Source organism: Saccoglossus kowalevskii, chromosome 21 (assembly GCF_978046115.1).
Source record: "Saccoglossus kowalevskii chromosome 21, keSacKowa6.1, whole genome shotgun sequence".
In the NCBI taxonomy this organism is placed as follows: domain Eukaryota; kingdom Metazoa; phylum Hemichordata; class Enteropneusta; family Harrimaniidae; genus Saccoglossus; species Saccoglossus kowalevskii.
Window position 1 is genome coordinate 809,727 of NC_140661.1, and position 18,796 is coordinate 828,522.

Here is an 18,796-nt window from a genome sequence, read left to right on the forward strand (position 1 = left end):
ACTGGCTTTCACACCAGTGTCTTGGAATACAGCTGGCTTTCACACCAGTGTCTAGGAATACAACTGACTTTCACACCAGTGTCTAGGAATACAGCTGACTTTCACACCAGTATCTAGGAATACAACTGACTTTCACACCAGTGTCTAGGAATACAGCTGACTTTCACACCAGTGTCTAGGAATACAACTGACTTTCACACCAGTGTCTAGGAATACAGCTGGCTTTCACACCAGTGTCTAGGAATACAACTGGCTTTCACACCAGTGTCTAGGAATACAACTGGCTTTCACACCAGTGTCTAGGAATACAGCTGGCTTTCACACCAGTGTCTCGGAATACAACTGACATTCACACCAGTGTCTAGGAATACAGCTGACTTTCGCACCAGTGTCTAGGAATACAGCTGACTTTCACACCAGTGTCTAGGAATACAGCTGACTTTCACACCAGTGTCTAGGAATACAGCTGCCTTTCACACCAGTGTCTAGGAATACAGCTGGCTTTCACACCCGTGTCTAGGAATACAGCTGGCTTTCACACCACTGTCTAGGAAAACAGCTGGCTTTCACACCAGTGTCTAGGAATACAGCTGGCTCTCATACCAGTGTCTAGGAATACAGCTGACTTTCACACCAGTGTCTAGGAATACAACTGGCTTTCAAACCAGTGTCTAGGAATACAGCTGACTTTCACACCAGTGTCTAGGAGTACAACTGGCTTTCATACCAGTGTCTAGGAATACAACTGGCTTTCACACCAGTGTCTAGGAATACAGCTGGCTTTCATACCAGTGTCTAGGAATACAACTGGCTTTCACACCAGTGTCTAGGAATACAGCTGACTTTCACACCAGTGTCTCGGAATACAGCTGACTTTCACACCAGTGTCTAGGAATACAACTGGCTTTCACACCAGTGTCTAGGAATACAACTGGCTTTCACACCAGTGTCTAGGAATACAACTGGCTTTCATACCAGTGTCTAGGAATACGGCTGACTTTCACACCAGTGTCTAGGAATACAACTGGCTTTCACACCAGTGTCTAGGAATACAACTGGCTTTCACACCAGTGTCTTGGAATACAGCTGGCTTTCACACCAGTGTCTAGGAATACAACTGACTTTCACACCAGTGTCTAGGAATACAGCTGACTTTCACACCAGTGTCTAGGAATACAACTGGCTTTCACACCAGTGTCTAGGAATACAACTGGCTTTCACACCAGTGTCTAGGAATACAGCTGGCTTTCACACCAGTATCTAGGAATACAACTGACTTTCACACCAGTGTCTAGGAATACAGCTGACTTTCACACCAGTGTCTAGGAATACAACTGACTTTCACACCAGTGTCTAGGAATACAGCTGGCTTTCACACCAGTGTCTAGGAATACAACTGGCTTTCACACCAGTGTCTAGGAATACAACTGGCTTTCACACCAGTGTCTAGGAATACAGCTGGCTTTCACACCAGTGTCTCGGAATACAACTGACATTCACACCAGTGTCTAGGAATACAGCTGACTTTCACACCAGTGTCTAGGAATACAGCTGACTTTCACACCAGTGTCTAGGAATACAGCTGACTTTCACACCAGTGTCTAGGAATACAGCTGACTTTCACACCAGTGTCTAGGAATACAGCTGGCTTTCACACCCGTGTCTAGGAATACAGCTGGCTTTCACACCACTGTCTAGGAATACAGCTGGCTTTCACACCACTGTCTAGGAATACAGCTGGCTTTCACACCAGTGTCTAGGAATACAGCTGGCTTTCACACCAGTGTCTAGGAATCCAACTGGCTTTCACAACAGTGTCTAGGAATACAGCTGGCTTTCACACCAGTGTCTAGGAATACAGCTGACTTTTACACCAGTGTCTAGGAATACAGCTGACTTTCACACCAGTGTCTAGGAATACAGCTGGCTTTCACACCAGTGTCTAGGAATACCGCTGGCTTTCACACCAGTGTCTAGGAATACAGCTGGCTTTCACACCAGTGTCTAGGAATACAGCTGACTTTCACACCAGTGTCTAGGAATCCAACTGGCTTTCACAACAGTGTCTAGGAATACAGCTGGCTTTCACACCAGTGTCTAGGAATACAGCTGACTTTTACACCAGTGTCTAGGAATACAGCTGACTTTCACACCAGTGTCTAGGAATACAGCTGGCTTTCACACCAGTGTCTAGGAATACCGCTGGCTTTCACACCAGTGTCTAGGAATACAACTAGCTTCACACCAGTGTCTAGGAATACAGCTGACTTTCACACCAGTGTCTAGGAATACAGCTGACTTTCACACCAGTGTCTAGGAATCCAGCTGACTTTCACACCAGTGTCTAGGAATACAACTGGCTTTCACACCAGTGTCTAGGAATTCAACTGGCTTTCACACCAGTGTCTAGGAATACAACTGGCTTTCATACCAGTGTCTAGGAATACAGCTGACTTTCACACCAGTGTCTAGGAATACAACTGGCTTTCACACCAGTGTCTAGGAATACAGCTGGCTTTCATACCAGTGTCTAGGAATACAGCTGACTTTCACACCAGTGTCTAGGAATACAACTGGCTTTCACACCAGTGTCTAGGAATACAGCTGGCTTTCACACCAGTGTCTAGGAGTACAACTGGCTTTCACACCATTATGTTTCAAAGTTTATAATTAAGTTAAGAGTGGGATTTTAAAATTGTCTTTTCTCCAGAAACTCACATAATTTTACTTCACTTTTGGTGCACAACTTCACCAGGCCAGATAGATGAGGTAATCCTGAAGAATGATGTTACATGCGAACATTACAAACTTGTATTTTCGTAAATAAAATTCCAATTTAAACAATTTATGAAAAAGTACCGCCCCCCCTAATCAAAGTTGGTGGAAAAGATTTTCGATTTTTTACCTTTGGGGTGGTCTATTTAAATAAATATATGTCTTAAATGAATTGATTCTTTCCATATTATGTTTGTACATGTACTTGAATATTCTCTTTTGCTTTAAAAAAATACCATAGCAATCATGGCAATATCTACAACAACCATGCTTTAAAGTTGTTTTTCTTCTTGTTATGAAGTTAAGAGTAGCCCGGAACTTTACAGCATACTTCGAAATTTAGTGGTCATATGACCTCATCAATGTATATATATATGGGTTTTGCTTCTCACCTTTGGGGGCAATTTAAATTACAAATTATTTAATACCACAACAAGACATAAATTTAACATTTATTATATAGTGATTTTGGGTAACGAAACAAGAAAACCATTATAGTGTAGAAAGTGGACGTGTGCCAGCTAAAAACAGTAGTTTTGAAGAATATAACAATATTTAATATTAAAAAATTACATTATTGAGACATAACAACCATTTTAAATTCTTGTATATCCATATGTTCTTGTAGTTATTGTGCTGTGTTTGTTGATGTGTCCCAAGCAAACATTGAAATATTCATAACATTCTGGTTCAAAGAATGTGAGGATGGAAGCCGACCATTGCTGCTTTTAACTATACTTCTATTTGACACCAATGTTCCCCAAATATTCCAGTGTACATGATTTCTGCTTGGTCTTTTGTCCCATGACGAGATGTTATGTCTTACGCTTGGCGTAAATTAATATTGACGCCAAATAATATCATTCGACTACACATTAGTAAAAATGTTATCATTAAAATTAAATTGAAAATAAATCATTTTTGTTTACGAACTTATCTGGCATATAATAATAACACATGGAGTGAAACCGTTCGATAGCGTTATTTGCGCCCTTTTCGCCGGTTAATTGACTTCAATCTACGTGTTGTATTGGTAATTGATTGCATTTCATCCAAATCCCTGTTTTAAATTACATGCTCTGTTGATTTTGTCTTATTAAAAGCTGGTTAGATTGTCTCTTTTTGCTAATCACCGCCTGTCGGTTTATCGAGGTTATTTGCGTGATCATCATGACTGTCCTGAGCGTAGCCACCCTAGTTCGATCATTATATGCAGAAACAAAGTTTACAGATACATCAGTACATTTAGGTAAGACTCGACTCAGATTTTCGATGATTGAGAATAGGAATACATGTATACTCGTATTTTTGAAACAATACTATTTTTTTAATCCATCAGTATAACACCACCATAAAAGTAAAAAGGCGGTAGAATTCAATCACTGCTCTTGAACTCTTTCAACTTGTATATTTGAGTTCATTCATGCATTCAGCTCTACGAGGATGACCTGGAAGATTGTCATGATTGAGTGCTACTGTTTTAGGATTTATTCGGTATAATAATACAAATGTTCACCCTGACAGAGGTGGACATACAGTTTTAGCGATCTATTGTCAACCGAGGCAAACCTGGCAAACTAACTAGTTCATGAATATTGACGCTTATCGTGTTCGCTTCACAAGTTATTGGCGTAAATCAAGTAAATTCAGGAATAAGGTACCCGACATACGAATATGGCAGCAGGTCGACACACGGATATGTCTACCTGTAATACGCGAATTTGATTGGCTGTCATGATCATGAGGTATTTATTCGTAGTTGACATTTTGGTCCACTTGAAAATGTGTCCTGTGTAAATTCTGTTTTTAAGTGTTCGTTTCAGTACACCATTCAGCTGCTTTATATAGTCAGTGTTGTTCCGATACTAAAGCTAGACATGGATACGTGCATGACCTGTGCACACGTACACACACAACGAGCTTTAAGTATAATATATCACCGGTATTTGTATCGTCAATTTACAGAATAATAAAGAATCTGATATCTTAACAGTTGCCTTGACAACTCGTAAACCAAAGTGGTCACGTGATATTGATTCTATTCGTTTGTCGGATGTGCCGCGTTTATTTTGTATTTTCATCGCAGTTTCAAGTTGTGGAAGTCAGCGCGATCACTCGCTATTTCGGCGTTTCAAAACATTACAAGTTCATTGTACAACGCTATTGAAGATTGTTATGCTGCTCCAAGCAACAGGTGAGATCTGTGTTGAATACTATATTTAGGGTATCGATTTGTTGTTTCACCTCCAATTACGTGGATTTTAACTAACACATTTCAATTGACAGATAACTAATACCATTTTGTAAAATAGTGCTTCCGTTTGTCAGATTACCCAGTGTACTTATGGTAATTCTAAGTGAATGTCACACGCCGTTTTGAGAAATACACCAAGGTTGCAGAATAAGAGGATGTTATGACACTATGGGTAATCGTGCGACAATGCTGACATCCTAATCAAACATGTATAGTTACGAAAACAGAGAAAATTTATCAGTAGCCTTTCAAAGGGTGTATATCAACCATTAAACAAGAAACTGTGCATGTCATTGAGGAAAATTATATATCTTTTTATTTGACAACCGAGAATTACTTATAACAAAATTTAAACCATACGTCGGAGATGTGTTTTTGAATCTTATAAATAATTTCATTCCTGGTTGTTTATTTTCTACGTGATAGCTCGATTTATTTGACGTGTATTGCCTATGTTCTTGTTCGAAAGTGAAATCGATTAGATATCAGTAGAAGCTCTAATTGAATAATTGCGTTCTCTTCATCACTGTGTACAATATCCGCTATTAGTCAGTGTGTCGTATGTGCACAGAGTTATATACATAGAGTGGTGGAATATTAACTAGCGGCGCCATCTTTGAATACACGTACCGTGAAAATTGAATGTACAGCATCCTGCACACACAAGTAGTTATTGGAACTATACTGTACACACATAGGTAGTTATTGGGTCTGTATTGTACACCCACAAGGAGTTATTGAAATCATATTGTACATCTACAGGTAGTTAGTGGGAGCATATTGTCAATCTACAAGTAGTCATTGGAACTAGAGTGAACACACATAGGTAGTTATTGGGTCTGTATTGTACACCCACAAGTAGTTATTGAAATCATATTGTACATCTACAGGTATAGTTAGTGGGAGCATATTGTCAATGTACAAGTAGTCATTGGAACTATAGTGAACACACATAGGTAGTTATTTGGACTGTATTATACACCCAAAGGTAGTTATTGAAATCATATTGTACATCTACAGGTAGTTATTAGAACAAAACTATACATGCACAGGTGGTTTGATAATAATGTAGTCGGAAGATAATTTGCCCTGGGATTGGAACTTGTCCTAGTTTGAAATACTATGTCAGTCTTGGTGTAAACATATACCGGGAGCGTATACTACAAACTGTGTTTAAATATTAGCTTTTGCTCTTTCTTCTCACCAATTATTAGCGTGTGGCCCTGTGTTATCCTTAGCTCAACAATTCAACTCATTTCCATAATTTCCATAGATTTGTAATTTGAACTCTATTTTGCTGTACAGTGTATCATTATAGAGATGTGTGCAGTTTCAGTAACCTAGGATACAAGGTGCTACGTAACTATGTTTGTAGTATACGTATACAAGTAACTAATGGAACACTGTTCCACAACTCACGCGTTATCGTGTTATCATTATTATATTGCATTATATAGTAAGCGAAAACACTTTATATACTACACATCTTTTAAACATTGTGTTCTTAGTTCTCAATACACATTTCAAAATACGGTGGCATATTATAATCTATGTCATGTATCGTGTTTTAAAACATAGCATGAAAGGAAAAAAAATATTTTTAATTTATTCGTGTAAGCTTTCACATGCTATATTTCAAAAATGAACGCAGAGGAAACGAGACGCGCATGTTAGATGATCAAACAATTCATTTTTTACGCGTAATAATTTCCTTCCGAAAATGAAGTTGATGATTATTGTAAATAAGCTACGATGTGAAACAAACTAATATATTTATTCAAGCCGATATTAATGCTAAATTTAGTCATAGTATGATAATTAACGTTAATACATTATACCAATAATATTTAAGATATTGTCAATAAGCAATAAATAATGCGAATGTTAATAATTATGCTAATAATAGCAATGTGATTAGTAAGTCTAATACATGTAATAGAATATTTAATTATTATACACCCTGGCTTTTAAAAGCAGTTTTGTTGTTCTATGTTGTTCTATGAGTGTATGCGTTGCCATGGCATCGAAGGTTCCACCTAAAAAAAATCTGTCAGCTGTCAACTAGGATTGGTCATGTCACTCATTCATGTATTACATCGTACATCGATGTGAGTAGAACGGACAATTGCGTATAAATGATCCGTTCCTAGAATTAAAAAATTTGCATTGTGTGAATCGTAAATTGTATTGTAATTTATTAGATAGATATTTATGTTGGTAACAATACTTCAAACGATGCAATGCCCACTAAAATACGACCATATTGGTCAGAGGTCGACATGAACCACAACATTAATAAAAGGAATTGCGATACAAAATGTATTTAGATGACGAGGGCGTCAGTGGCGGATCCAGCAAAATGTATTGGGGGGGGGGGGTACAAGCTACACTTAAGATATACGGACCGTAAATCGCAGAGAAGCTATGCGTAATCCAGATGATACGAATCGTCATGCGTTTTGGGGGCGTGCGATGTGTAGCTATTTTCTACAATTTTCTGTATGAATCAGTGATGGACTCTGAAAGCGTTTAACTGACTTAGTCTTTTCAAACAACACGCTCGCTTTCTTAACATAATGTGTCACGTGCTTTGAAAAAACCACTTAGTGTTGCCACTTACATCTTAACAGGGCGCGACGGTTCATTGAATGTTATGACGTCATCGTAAAACACTTTTCAGCATTACAGTCATTATTAGTTAATGTTCCAATTTGTATCTAAATTGCACTGCCAATGTCAGTTGTCATTCTAATAACCACTATTCACATTTCCAATTGCAAGTAGACCGGTGATTTAATTACATAAATGGGGTTATTGGCGTCTAACGATGTTTTAGTGTCACAGATGTGTGTAAATATGATTAGTTTTTGTCACACGCAACGTAATATTACCGTAATTGGTAAAGTACAGGTGTGATGGTTCAAATACCAAAATTGCAACAGTAACAGAAAGACTTCCCTGGCGGCGATGATAAAATACGAACACGGAGCCAACAGATGAGGTTTCAACTGGTACTGGTATTATTATACTCAGCAAACATCAAGTACAATAACGCGGTAAAACTCCACTACTCCAATAACTAGATACTTAAATTCCAATACAATTCAACGAGGTCTCCGATCTGAACTCAGTGCTGAACAAGTCCCCTATATATACCCACACTGTCTATAAATAGACCATTACATCAGCATACATAATGAGTCTGGAACTTACTACCAATTTCTAGAATGTTCCATGACCTTCTATTGCCTCCTACAGTGTTCTATTACCTATTCAACCAGTTTCTAAACAAAATCTAGAATATTCCACCCAGACACAGTACGGTTCTAGAACATTCTCAGTGACACGGAAGTGGTACATAAGTCGTATGCGACAGTTTTACCATTTCTTTCGCGATGAGTTACAGTCTACACAAACGAAAGAAAGATTCTAAAAAATATCTGCCGTTGTCGGTGCTATGACTATCTTAGCCAATCGAATTCTTACAGTGAGTAATAAAAGGGCCTTCGTACCACGTCACGTTGTTGCTGCAAACTTGCCATGATCTGAGAAATAGGTGTAATATCCAAATAACTGAAGGGACCGGGAGAAGGAATGACATCAGCAGAGCAATACGAATATTTGGGATCCTTGTTTTCAACAAAACGACATGCATTTGTCATTAATTTATTTATTGATTGGTTGATCCATTAATTCGTGTACGTCATTGTTCGTTGACACAACTCATACATTAACCATCCCTTAAAAACAGTAAAACCACGTCAAACCGTTTAAAATGTGTTACGTGATTTACCATCGAAATGTTCGTTTGACAAATGCTGTGTTTCAATTCGAGTTAATGCACGAGAGATAAAGCATTTGCTAACGAGCGTTAACATTATATGTTTTGTTTGTATGTTGCAGAATAGGTAAGCTATGGACAGTCTGGTGAACTTTGAAGTGACTTTAGACCAGCGTCTCTTACGTGACTTAACAATAGACAGAGACCAGAAAACACCAATATTAGATAAATCTACAACTCTAAGACCACCTAAGAACAACGCCGTGTTTCCTAGACAGATAGTATCGTTACCAAGGAGCAATTCAAGCCACAGAAGACGTATCGTGTCCAATTACGTCGTGAGAAAACTTAGAAGAGACCGATCACCGACCCCACCTGAGTTACAAAGCAACAAATGTGTGCTCCATATGAAACGACCCATCCCACGTGATTGGATCTTCTTCAACGCCGGAAGGAGGCTGGAGGATAAAGTGTCGCAATATACGCCAGAGTTGCCAGAATTGCCAGTACATTCATCCAGAAACAAGAGTGGTGAACTTGGAAATACAGCTACTCGCCATCAAAACATACGTGATAATACCACGGCAACCAGTATGCCTTACCTAACTAACCGGCGAACAAAATCCAATTATTACAAATTCAGTGACTTCTCAAAACATCGTGACAACGACATACAAGAATCTTATCGTTTCCATGGTAATGTTAACCATAAAATTGACAAGATGACGTATGTTCTCCAGTGGCTCTATTACAGTGTTAACATTTGAGGAATTAACATCTAATCTCCCAATCTGTAACTGTTACCGATGGTATTAATTAGAAAATATGTACAATTTACACTGAGTTTGTAGTAACATGTGCAATATTCATTTGATATTTACTTTATTATTAATATAAATGATCGAGCCTGTCTAAACGGCGTTTACACTTAGTGATCTAATCCAAACGGAAGATGGGTGTATTTCATCATAATCTCATATAACAAATTTCAAAAGACAAGAATAGTTTTTCATATCATTTTGCTGTATTTATTTTGTGGATATACAGGGGACAACTGACATAGAGTCGGATTGCGTCATATAAAAGCTGGTTCGTGTATGACGCAGCGGTCACCGACTACGACATTCTACAATTTAATTTACCTGTTTCAATATAGTAGGCCTATACGAACTAGTATAAAAGCAAACAGTAGAGTTTATGTGGCAACTATCACGTTACTCTAAATCCCACGCGTTCTAGGATATAATCTCTTTATGAATTGTGTTTATTGTACACGATTACGATTAGAAATAAATAGACAATAAAGGCTTTATATTGGCGTGATTCACATCAATATAGTTTACATCATACATATATATAGTAGAAATGATGGATATGGCGCCCACCCCGGTCTCTCAGAACCGAATCTGTAAAATATCATCCAACAGTTTGGTGGACATGTGACATTCCCGTATCCCGATAAAATGTTAGATCCCTAAGCACATGACAGTCTCAGAATGTGTTGTCACATACAGTGGCTGGCATTTAGGTGATATTTCAGTAAAATTATACCCACCAACATGCCTGAAACGCGGCGCATTGTCTGTAGGGAAACGAACATTTTCATTTAATGTAATTTAAATTGTTCATATTTGATTCTTTTCAATTAAAATTTCGTTTCCCATATATTAAATGCGCTGATTGGGAAAATTTGTGTTGCCAAACACGTGTACAAGAGTGTATTATGTTATGTAAAATGAAATAAAAGTAACCTCAATAAGATTTCATTCATTAGATGGGAAACATGTGTTACCAGGGAATTAAAAAAACATTGAATATAAGGTAGTCGCGCCCTCATTCAAGTTCGCCATTGAATAATATTTTTTTCTGAGATTCATACGTAATTTTGACGTTAAACAAGCGTTTACTCTGCTTAAAAAAAGACTTACAGGAAAAATGTTACATGTATTACGTCACAGATATGTAAGACGATTAATCAAATATTTCATCTCTATTTATGTATTCGCAGAGGAAATACGAACAATAATTAATGTGAAGGATGATATTCGAAATGTCAAAATCACAGCCATAACGAGTATTTATTCCAACCTACTTACCTAAATATTTAACACGTACAATGATATGTATTTACATTAATTTACTAGCTTATTACCTCTATACTGGTTTTCCATAAGGAAACATTGTGTATAATTGATTTTGATTGCTAAAACAAATGTACAACTGCGGTATCAAAATGCCCACTTATTTCACATTTCCATCACGTGAGTGATTTATACGGAAAACAAAACAATTTGTGTAACACTTCATATTAAGACGTGCGATCACACGACACAACGTTGTCGTCGCATTTACTTCCTGGGAAAACGTTTTTTTTTTTTTCTTGTTTTTTTTTTTTTTTTTGCACTTACTATTACCAATGAGTGGGTAGGATATACTAGGGGATTAGATTCAAGCGTAGCAACCCTAAAGGTATAATGGCACATCCCTAATAATCAATGTAGCGGACTAGCAAAGAGTGTTGAGATCAAAACCAATTAGTGTGATATTGTGTCAAGGTTGTCATAGAGTTACACAAAATTAGAAATATAAATGAAATGTAAGTACTAACGACAACAAAGTAAAAGCAGGAAGTGAGATGGCTACGCTTTTTATGCTCAGTACAAAGAATTCAACCTCGGTGTCATTTCTCTTAACAATATTTGCAACACGCAATCTGAATCATGAGTTAATGCTAATTATGCTTGCTGTGCGTATTGGTAAAACCACGTTTCTAAAACCTTGACACGTAGAAATCATTGACGACAAAGACAACCATCGTCATATATTTGTTCTATGAATTTGGCGATAGATTTTCGAGGAGAAGAATTTTAGACAATTCAAGCTCTTTTCTACGAATTCATGGATTTAGTAGCCCGTAAGCCAATAATAGCCAATACGACCAATCAGACTGCCTAAACCAGCTTACTCAGTTTGGGAACTCTGGGGAAAACGGTTTTCAAATGTGAAAAAAGTACGACAGAAGAAATTAAAAACGATAAAAATCACAGGATTTTGCGCGTGTGAAAACGTCGCTGAAAACAAACAAATAGAGAAACCAAAACTGTTCGCAAACTCACAACTCTTTAATGGAAAACAATTTCTGAATTGACTAATTATTTGATTTACATAATATCAATAGCCATCACGACAATACTGATCCATTTCACTATACATTTCAACAATTCAAAAATCAAACCTAGAATTGTTAATTATATACATAAACATTTGTAGTAGTGACATTTTTTAATTCTCATCAAATCAGTTTACACTTAATGTATAATCGCAACTGTAAACTATAGTAACCTGCTAACAGCTTAACACAACTACAAACCAACGTATGATCGAAAACATAATCTTCTTGGTGGAGATAACAACTTAATATTTAAAAATCTACACCTTTGTTGACAAACACTAGCATTTCTAACAGAAAATCACGAAGATTAGAATTGAATTTCTATATACAGATAACCATATATATATACTTCGTGTATATCCATATTCAGCCAAGCACCTCATAGTTAGTATTAAATTGGCAATCATATTATTTTCTTGTATTCATAAATAATTAGTAAGATGAATATACCGGCAATAACTGTGGAGATGGTCATTTGTATAAATTGACATGGTTAAACTATCACAACTTGAATGTGATCATGTTAACGGCTGCTAATAGCGCCACCTACGATCCTCTTAGTTTACACACTACGTTAAACGAGAATTGAAAATAAACATAAGGTTTATTTTGGTATATTATATTTTCGATACAAATTTTATATTGACCCAAACACTTCTACCATGATTATAAAAACATGATGTATACACGACGCTAATTGTTAGAACAACGTCGTCAAAATAAACATAACAATATCCATTGGAGTCTGTTCATCTGTGTTATCAACCTTCGGCCATACTATCGTAATACGTTTCAGCAAACGAGGCCTGATCGTGTTCATTAATAGAAGGAGCGTGTGTATGCACGCAAATAGCGATGGTATGCGACGATATTTGCTCATTCGTGATCGGAGAATAAATTTTAAAACAACACAAGTTCGTAATAATATTGGACTATAACCATTATCAAACTATTATTAAGCTGCCCATCGTATGTTTGGATCACGTGACGTGGGATAGACAAACATGAAATCATGACAACATTGTAACATGATCTCATGAACATCGTGTGGATCGCCATAATTGTGTAAGATCACAATTGAAGTCCGTCTGCTTGATAATCCACGATGTACGTCAGTGCAAACTATTTTAGAAAATGTTTATTGTGTTCTAGTTGAAACGGTTTAAATTAGCACAAAAAAAATGTTAAAATGTTAAAAATGTACTGTGATTTGGATATTCTCTAAAAGTTACTAAGCATGCTTACTATAACAGCTTATATATCATCAAAAAGCTCAGATATAGGCAAATACGGAGGTTCATATGCCCACTAATGTTTGTCTAAGTAATTACCTGACGATCAATTGTATTCTTGACTATTGCCCGTTTTTAGAACTCTCGGTCACGCAAATGACCCGTGAATAACCAAAGAAGTTAGAACTCTCGGTCACGCAAATGACCCGTGAATAACCAAAGAAGTTAGAACTCTCGGTCACGCAAATGACCCGTGAATAACCAAAGAAGTTAGAACTCTCGGTCACGCAAATGACACGTGAATAACCAAAGAAGTTAGAACTCTCGGTCACGCAAATGACCCGTGAATAACCAAAGAAGTTAGGTTAGAAGAAAGTAGGTTAGAAGAACGCGTCTCGAGTTTTTTTTTTGCCTGCCTTTGTTTTTAAGCTACGACTGAATCACTACGAACGTGTCACAGTCACACACTGTATAACTGAACATAGGGACTACATACTGTGATTCGTGATGGCACTTTTTTAAAAAGCCGATTTCAGTAAAAAAGGACTTCACACGTTTTGGTATATTACCTCTAAAAACAAAATATATGGCTTACCGTCGATCAACGTTTGCATAGTTACGGCACGTACAAGAGTACCGCTAGTGATACCGAGTTACAAATGAATGAATCAATCAACGAATGAATGAATGAAAGTAGAAACTAATAAATAAATAAATAAATAAATAAATAAATAAATAAATAAATAAATAAATAAATAAATAAATAAATAAATAAATAAATAAATAAATAAATTAATATGGAGATGAGAATTTATTTATCCAAAACAAAACAGACTAAGGCAAAAATTGATGTATAATATTTTTGAGTATTTCTGTTTTAGAACACAATTACCACCACAAAAAATTATATAAAATAAAGCAATCGGTCAAATTGGAATTGGAAAAGCGACATATCTGGTGACTCGTTTGTCAATGTATTATAATGTATAATCACATGTAATAAGATGATACAATGTGACCCCATTTCAGAACAACATATACTAGTAAGTTACAAGATCCCAAAGTATATGAAAGAAGAAAATGAATTTATCAAATACGTACACCATTATTATTATTATTATTATTATTATTATTATTATTATTATTATTATTATTATTATTATTATTATTATTATTATTATTATTATTATTATTTTGCAGTGAAAAAACACTCAGTTTATACATAGTTGCATGTGATTATCATAATTAATATGGTAAACATGAAATTATTAATCTAAATGAAGAATATCACCACATGCATCGCTTTTAACTAGACATTAAAACATTCTTTCGAAAGTTGTTAGCCCGTTTGAAAAATGTATATGGCAATTCTGGTACAAAAGAGGAATTATGCAAATTACCAAATAATCTGGAAACTCCCAATGTGATTATTTTGAAAATTACTAAGTTTATAACCATGTGTTTCTTCTTATGAAATGTAATTTCTAAATAAATATCGAACTACAAAATACCACAACACCGTTTTTGTATGGAACGCCATAAATATCTTAAGTCATATATCAGATAGACGTCTACTGTACCTTCCATTATGCCATGGGAAAAGCTCATTATGTCGTGCAGACATATCATTATGTGATATCGACATGTAACTATGTGACAACCACAAATCATTATGTGATGAAAGCATTCCATTATGCGATGTGAATATGCCATTATGTGATGCAAAGTAATAACTTTGTGATGCAAACATTTCATTATTAGATGAAAGCCTGACATTATGTGATTGAAGTGTATCATTATGTTACTCAAACATATCATTATATGATGAAGGTCTCTATTATGTGATGTATACATGTCATTATGTGACGGAAACATATAATTATTTTGTGCGAGCATGCAATTATGTGAGTCAATCAATTCATGGCGTGATGCAAACATTCCTTTGTGTGTTGTAGGTATCTTATTAAATGAGGCAAACTTGCTATTATATGATGCAGACATGTCACTATGTGGTGCAAGCATTCAGTGACACGATATAGGTGTGTCATAATGTGGTGCAAGAATTCAGTGATGCAATGTAGACGTGTTATTATGTGATGCAAGTGTGTCGTAATATGTTGCAACAATGCCATTATGCAATGCTTGCAACTGATTATGTGATGCAACATTCTATGACGTGATGTAAGCATGACAAAATGTAATCAAAATCTGCCAGTATGTGATGCATGTAACTGACTATGTGATGGAAATATTCCATGACGTGATGACGGCGTGCTATTATGTAATGCAAATCTGCCAGTATGTGATATATGTAACTGACTATGTGATGCCAATATTCAATGACGTGATGAAGGCGTGCCATTAGGTAATGCAAATGTGCAATTATAAATATAAATTATAAATATGTGCAATAAATAAATGCATATAAATATTCTATGACGTGATGTGAGCATGTCAATATGTGAATATTTTATTATGTGATACAAATATATTGTGGTGTGATGTCATCATTCCATGATGTGATGTAGGCCTTCCATTATGTAATGAAAATGTGTCATTATGTGATGCAGACGTGTCAATATGGAGTGCATATTTGTTGTGGTGCAGTACGTACATACAATTATGTGTTTCTGATGAATCATTATGCCATGTTAATAAAGTATTACAGGATGCAGATATACCATTGTATGATTCTGATTATTACTGATTCAAATAAATATATCATTACAGTATACATTAAACTCAATACATGATCCAGTCATGCAGAATTATGTTCAACATAGGAAATATTTACCCACAATGCTTGTCGTTTTGTTTACTGCCATCCATGTTTGATCGAGCAACTTTATGCACGTATAATATGGAATCTATGAGAAATATTCTGACTCGGCTTAACCTTGGGCATGCGACAGATGCGTTTGAGAGAGAGAAAATCACACCTGATATTGTGTACACCCTATCTGCATATGAAATGGAAAGTCTGGGTCTTCACAGTCGAGCAGACATGATGTCTTTGAGAACAACATGCACTACATTCGGGACTCAAGCACCAGCAAGGGTCCATGGGCTTTGTGGAAGCCCACATTTTGATATCCCAAAGCATGTTATAGAGGATCACATAAATGAAGGTTTTTTGATCAAGGAAATAGCGTCAATGTTAGATGTGTCTGAAAGTACAATCTATCGAAGGATGAGAAGATATGGTTTGAGTAAGATAGATTTCAGTAATATTGGCAACAGTGACCTAGATGACAAAGTGAAACAGTTATCAATGGAATTTCCTAACTGTGGCGAAAACATGTTAAAGCAGATTCGTTATGATAGATCTGGAATCAGGGTGCAGAGAATGAGACTCCGGGACAGCATTCATAGAGTGGACCACGAAGGAGTGGAAGACAGAATCCGTGGACGTCTTCGAAGAAGAGTATATAATGTGACAGGTCCAAACCATCTCTGGCACATTGACACAAACCACAAACTCATACGTTGGCACTTTGTAGTAATAGGTGAAATTGATGGCTTCAGTAGGCTCCCAGTTATGTTGAAGTGCACTGATAATAACAAGTCGGGTACGCTTTTCGAATGTTTCCATTCAGCCATTGACGTCTATGGTACTCCAAGTAGAGTACGATCCGACAAGGGGGGGGGGTAATGTCAAGATAGCTGACTACATGATAACTGAGAGGGGTTCTGGAAGAGGAAGTATGATTACTGGCAAGAGCGTGCACAATCAGCGAATAGAGAGGCTATGGCGTGATGTGTTCGAGGGAGTGCTCAGTTTAAGTTACCAACTCTTTTATTTCATGGAAGATGATGGTATTTTGGACCCCCTAAATGAACTACATCTTGTGGCGCTGCATTATGTATTTACATCACCAATAAATGAACGGTTAGAAACCTGGAAAAATGCTTGGTCTCGGCATGGAATGAGAAATACAAGATCTTCACCTTTACGTCTCTGGGTTTCCGGACAACTGCAAAACCCAATGGGTATTGAATTGTCAATGCAGGACACTCACCATTATGGCGTGGAAGGTATTGTAACTGGTAGTACCAATGAAGATGATACTAGACCAATCATGACACCATTATCATACGAGCTTAGTGAGCAGTGTATTCAAGAACTTGCGGAGAGAATACCTCAACCTTGGGTTTCAGATAATTATGGAATTGATGTATATTTAAGGGCTAGAGATATAATCAATCATCACATGTCTGCCTAATTAAGATTACCTAACATAATGTATATATATTTAAATCCGTGGCTCTTTCGATCGTGTGCGATTATGATATCACTTGTTCCCAGAGCTGGTTTATACCGAGTGACGTCATGGGCTACTATTATCCACGAACCAAAGGTGGGTGGACAATACAGACCATGACGTCACGAGTTTTGGGAGTAAGTGATATCAGGTGATAACTTTTGCCTAAAATACAGAGAAATCCCTTTTTTTTTTAAACTACGCTTTGGCGTCATTATATACATGACGTCAAGCGCGTCGCCTTAAAGTGGGGAGGTCGTCACATGCGCATGCGTCAGATGGCCATTGCGTTTCATTGTTTACAAACAAGCGTCTACCCATAAGTCTTTGCATTTTCAGCATGTGTTGTTATCGTCGCTTGGGACTCGCGCGTACGCAGGCGACGACCCTCCCGTGATCAGCTCATTTTATTTTTCGTGATTCGTTATTTGCCAATTTTATTTCCTGTGATTCGTGACGACGGGGTCTTCCATGACACGTGAAATACACTATTTATTTGTCAAGAATTGTGAAAGTGCTCTTTTATTTGACGTGATCTGTGAAAATGTTGAACACATATGCTTCCAATGCAACTTTTGAAAATCGCAATTAATTTCCCGTTATGCTTGAATTGCTACTTTTATTTTCCTTGATCTGTGACCCCTCCCCCTCCTTAACATGAATATCACTGATATCCCTTGTTTATTTCACACTAAACGTCACAGCATATATATACCTTGCTTGACATACTGCCTTCACCCTAAAGCATACATGCCCTGCTAGTTAGTTTTAATTCACAGATAACGTATTTCCTCTATTGGAAGCACATCCCTAAAAGTCAATCCAAAATGATACATGTTAATAATTCAAGCCGTGAAGTACTTAAAACTCAAAGTATAATGTATACCTTTATAGTTACAAATTAATTCAAGTAAGTGCGTGCATTACTAATAGAGTAAATACGGTACATGTTGTATATATACAACATGTACAATAGTAAATAGAAATCATGAATCTTTTTTATGCAAGATAGCTCTAAACATTATCTCTCTTATGTAATTCACACTGTCATTCATAATGAACCTTCAATAATTTTAATGTTAAGATTACGTATGTACCATAATTTCAGTCAAATTTTCTATACGTAAAACACGGTTGTTAACATTCACATTATTTACTCTATTTATAGTAGTGCTTACATAAACACAATGTAATCAAGTTTGTATTTATAGATCATACAGTGATATCAATGTTCTTGTATGTTTTCACTGTGACATATTCACTAGATATACTACACGGATATGCCAAACAATTTGAATGCCATCACCACTAAATATTGTA

At 36.5% G+C, this 18,796-nt stretch overlaps 1 protein-coding gene across 1 annotated transcript; it reads left to right on the forward strand.

The window, feature by feature from the left end:
* The first annotated feature begins 4,834 nt into the window (after positions 1–4,834).
* On the forward strand, positions 4,835–10,122 carry LOC146729505 (uncharacterized). The gene is made up of 2 exons (XM_085494964.1): positions 4,835–4,969; positions 8,933–10,122. The coding sequence occupies exon 2, from the start codon at positions 8,945–8,947 to the stop codon at positions 9,575–9,577; it is 633 nt and encodes a 210-aa protein (XP_085351090.1). The 5' UTR covers positions 4,835–4,969; positions 8,933–8,944; the 3' UTR covers positions 9,578–10,122.
* Positions 10,123–18,796: the final 8,674 nt, after the last annotated feature.

Excerpts from the sequence above, each read along its gene's own strand:
- LOC146729505 (XM_085494964.1), top strand. The coding sequence starts at position 8,945 with ATGGACAGTCTGGTGAACTTTGAAGTGACTTTAGACCAGCGTCTCTTA.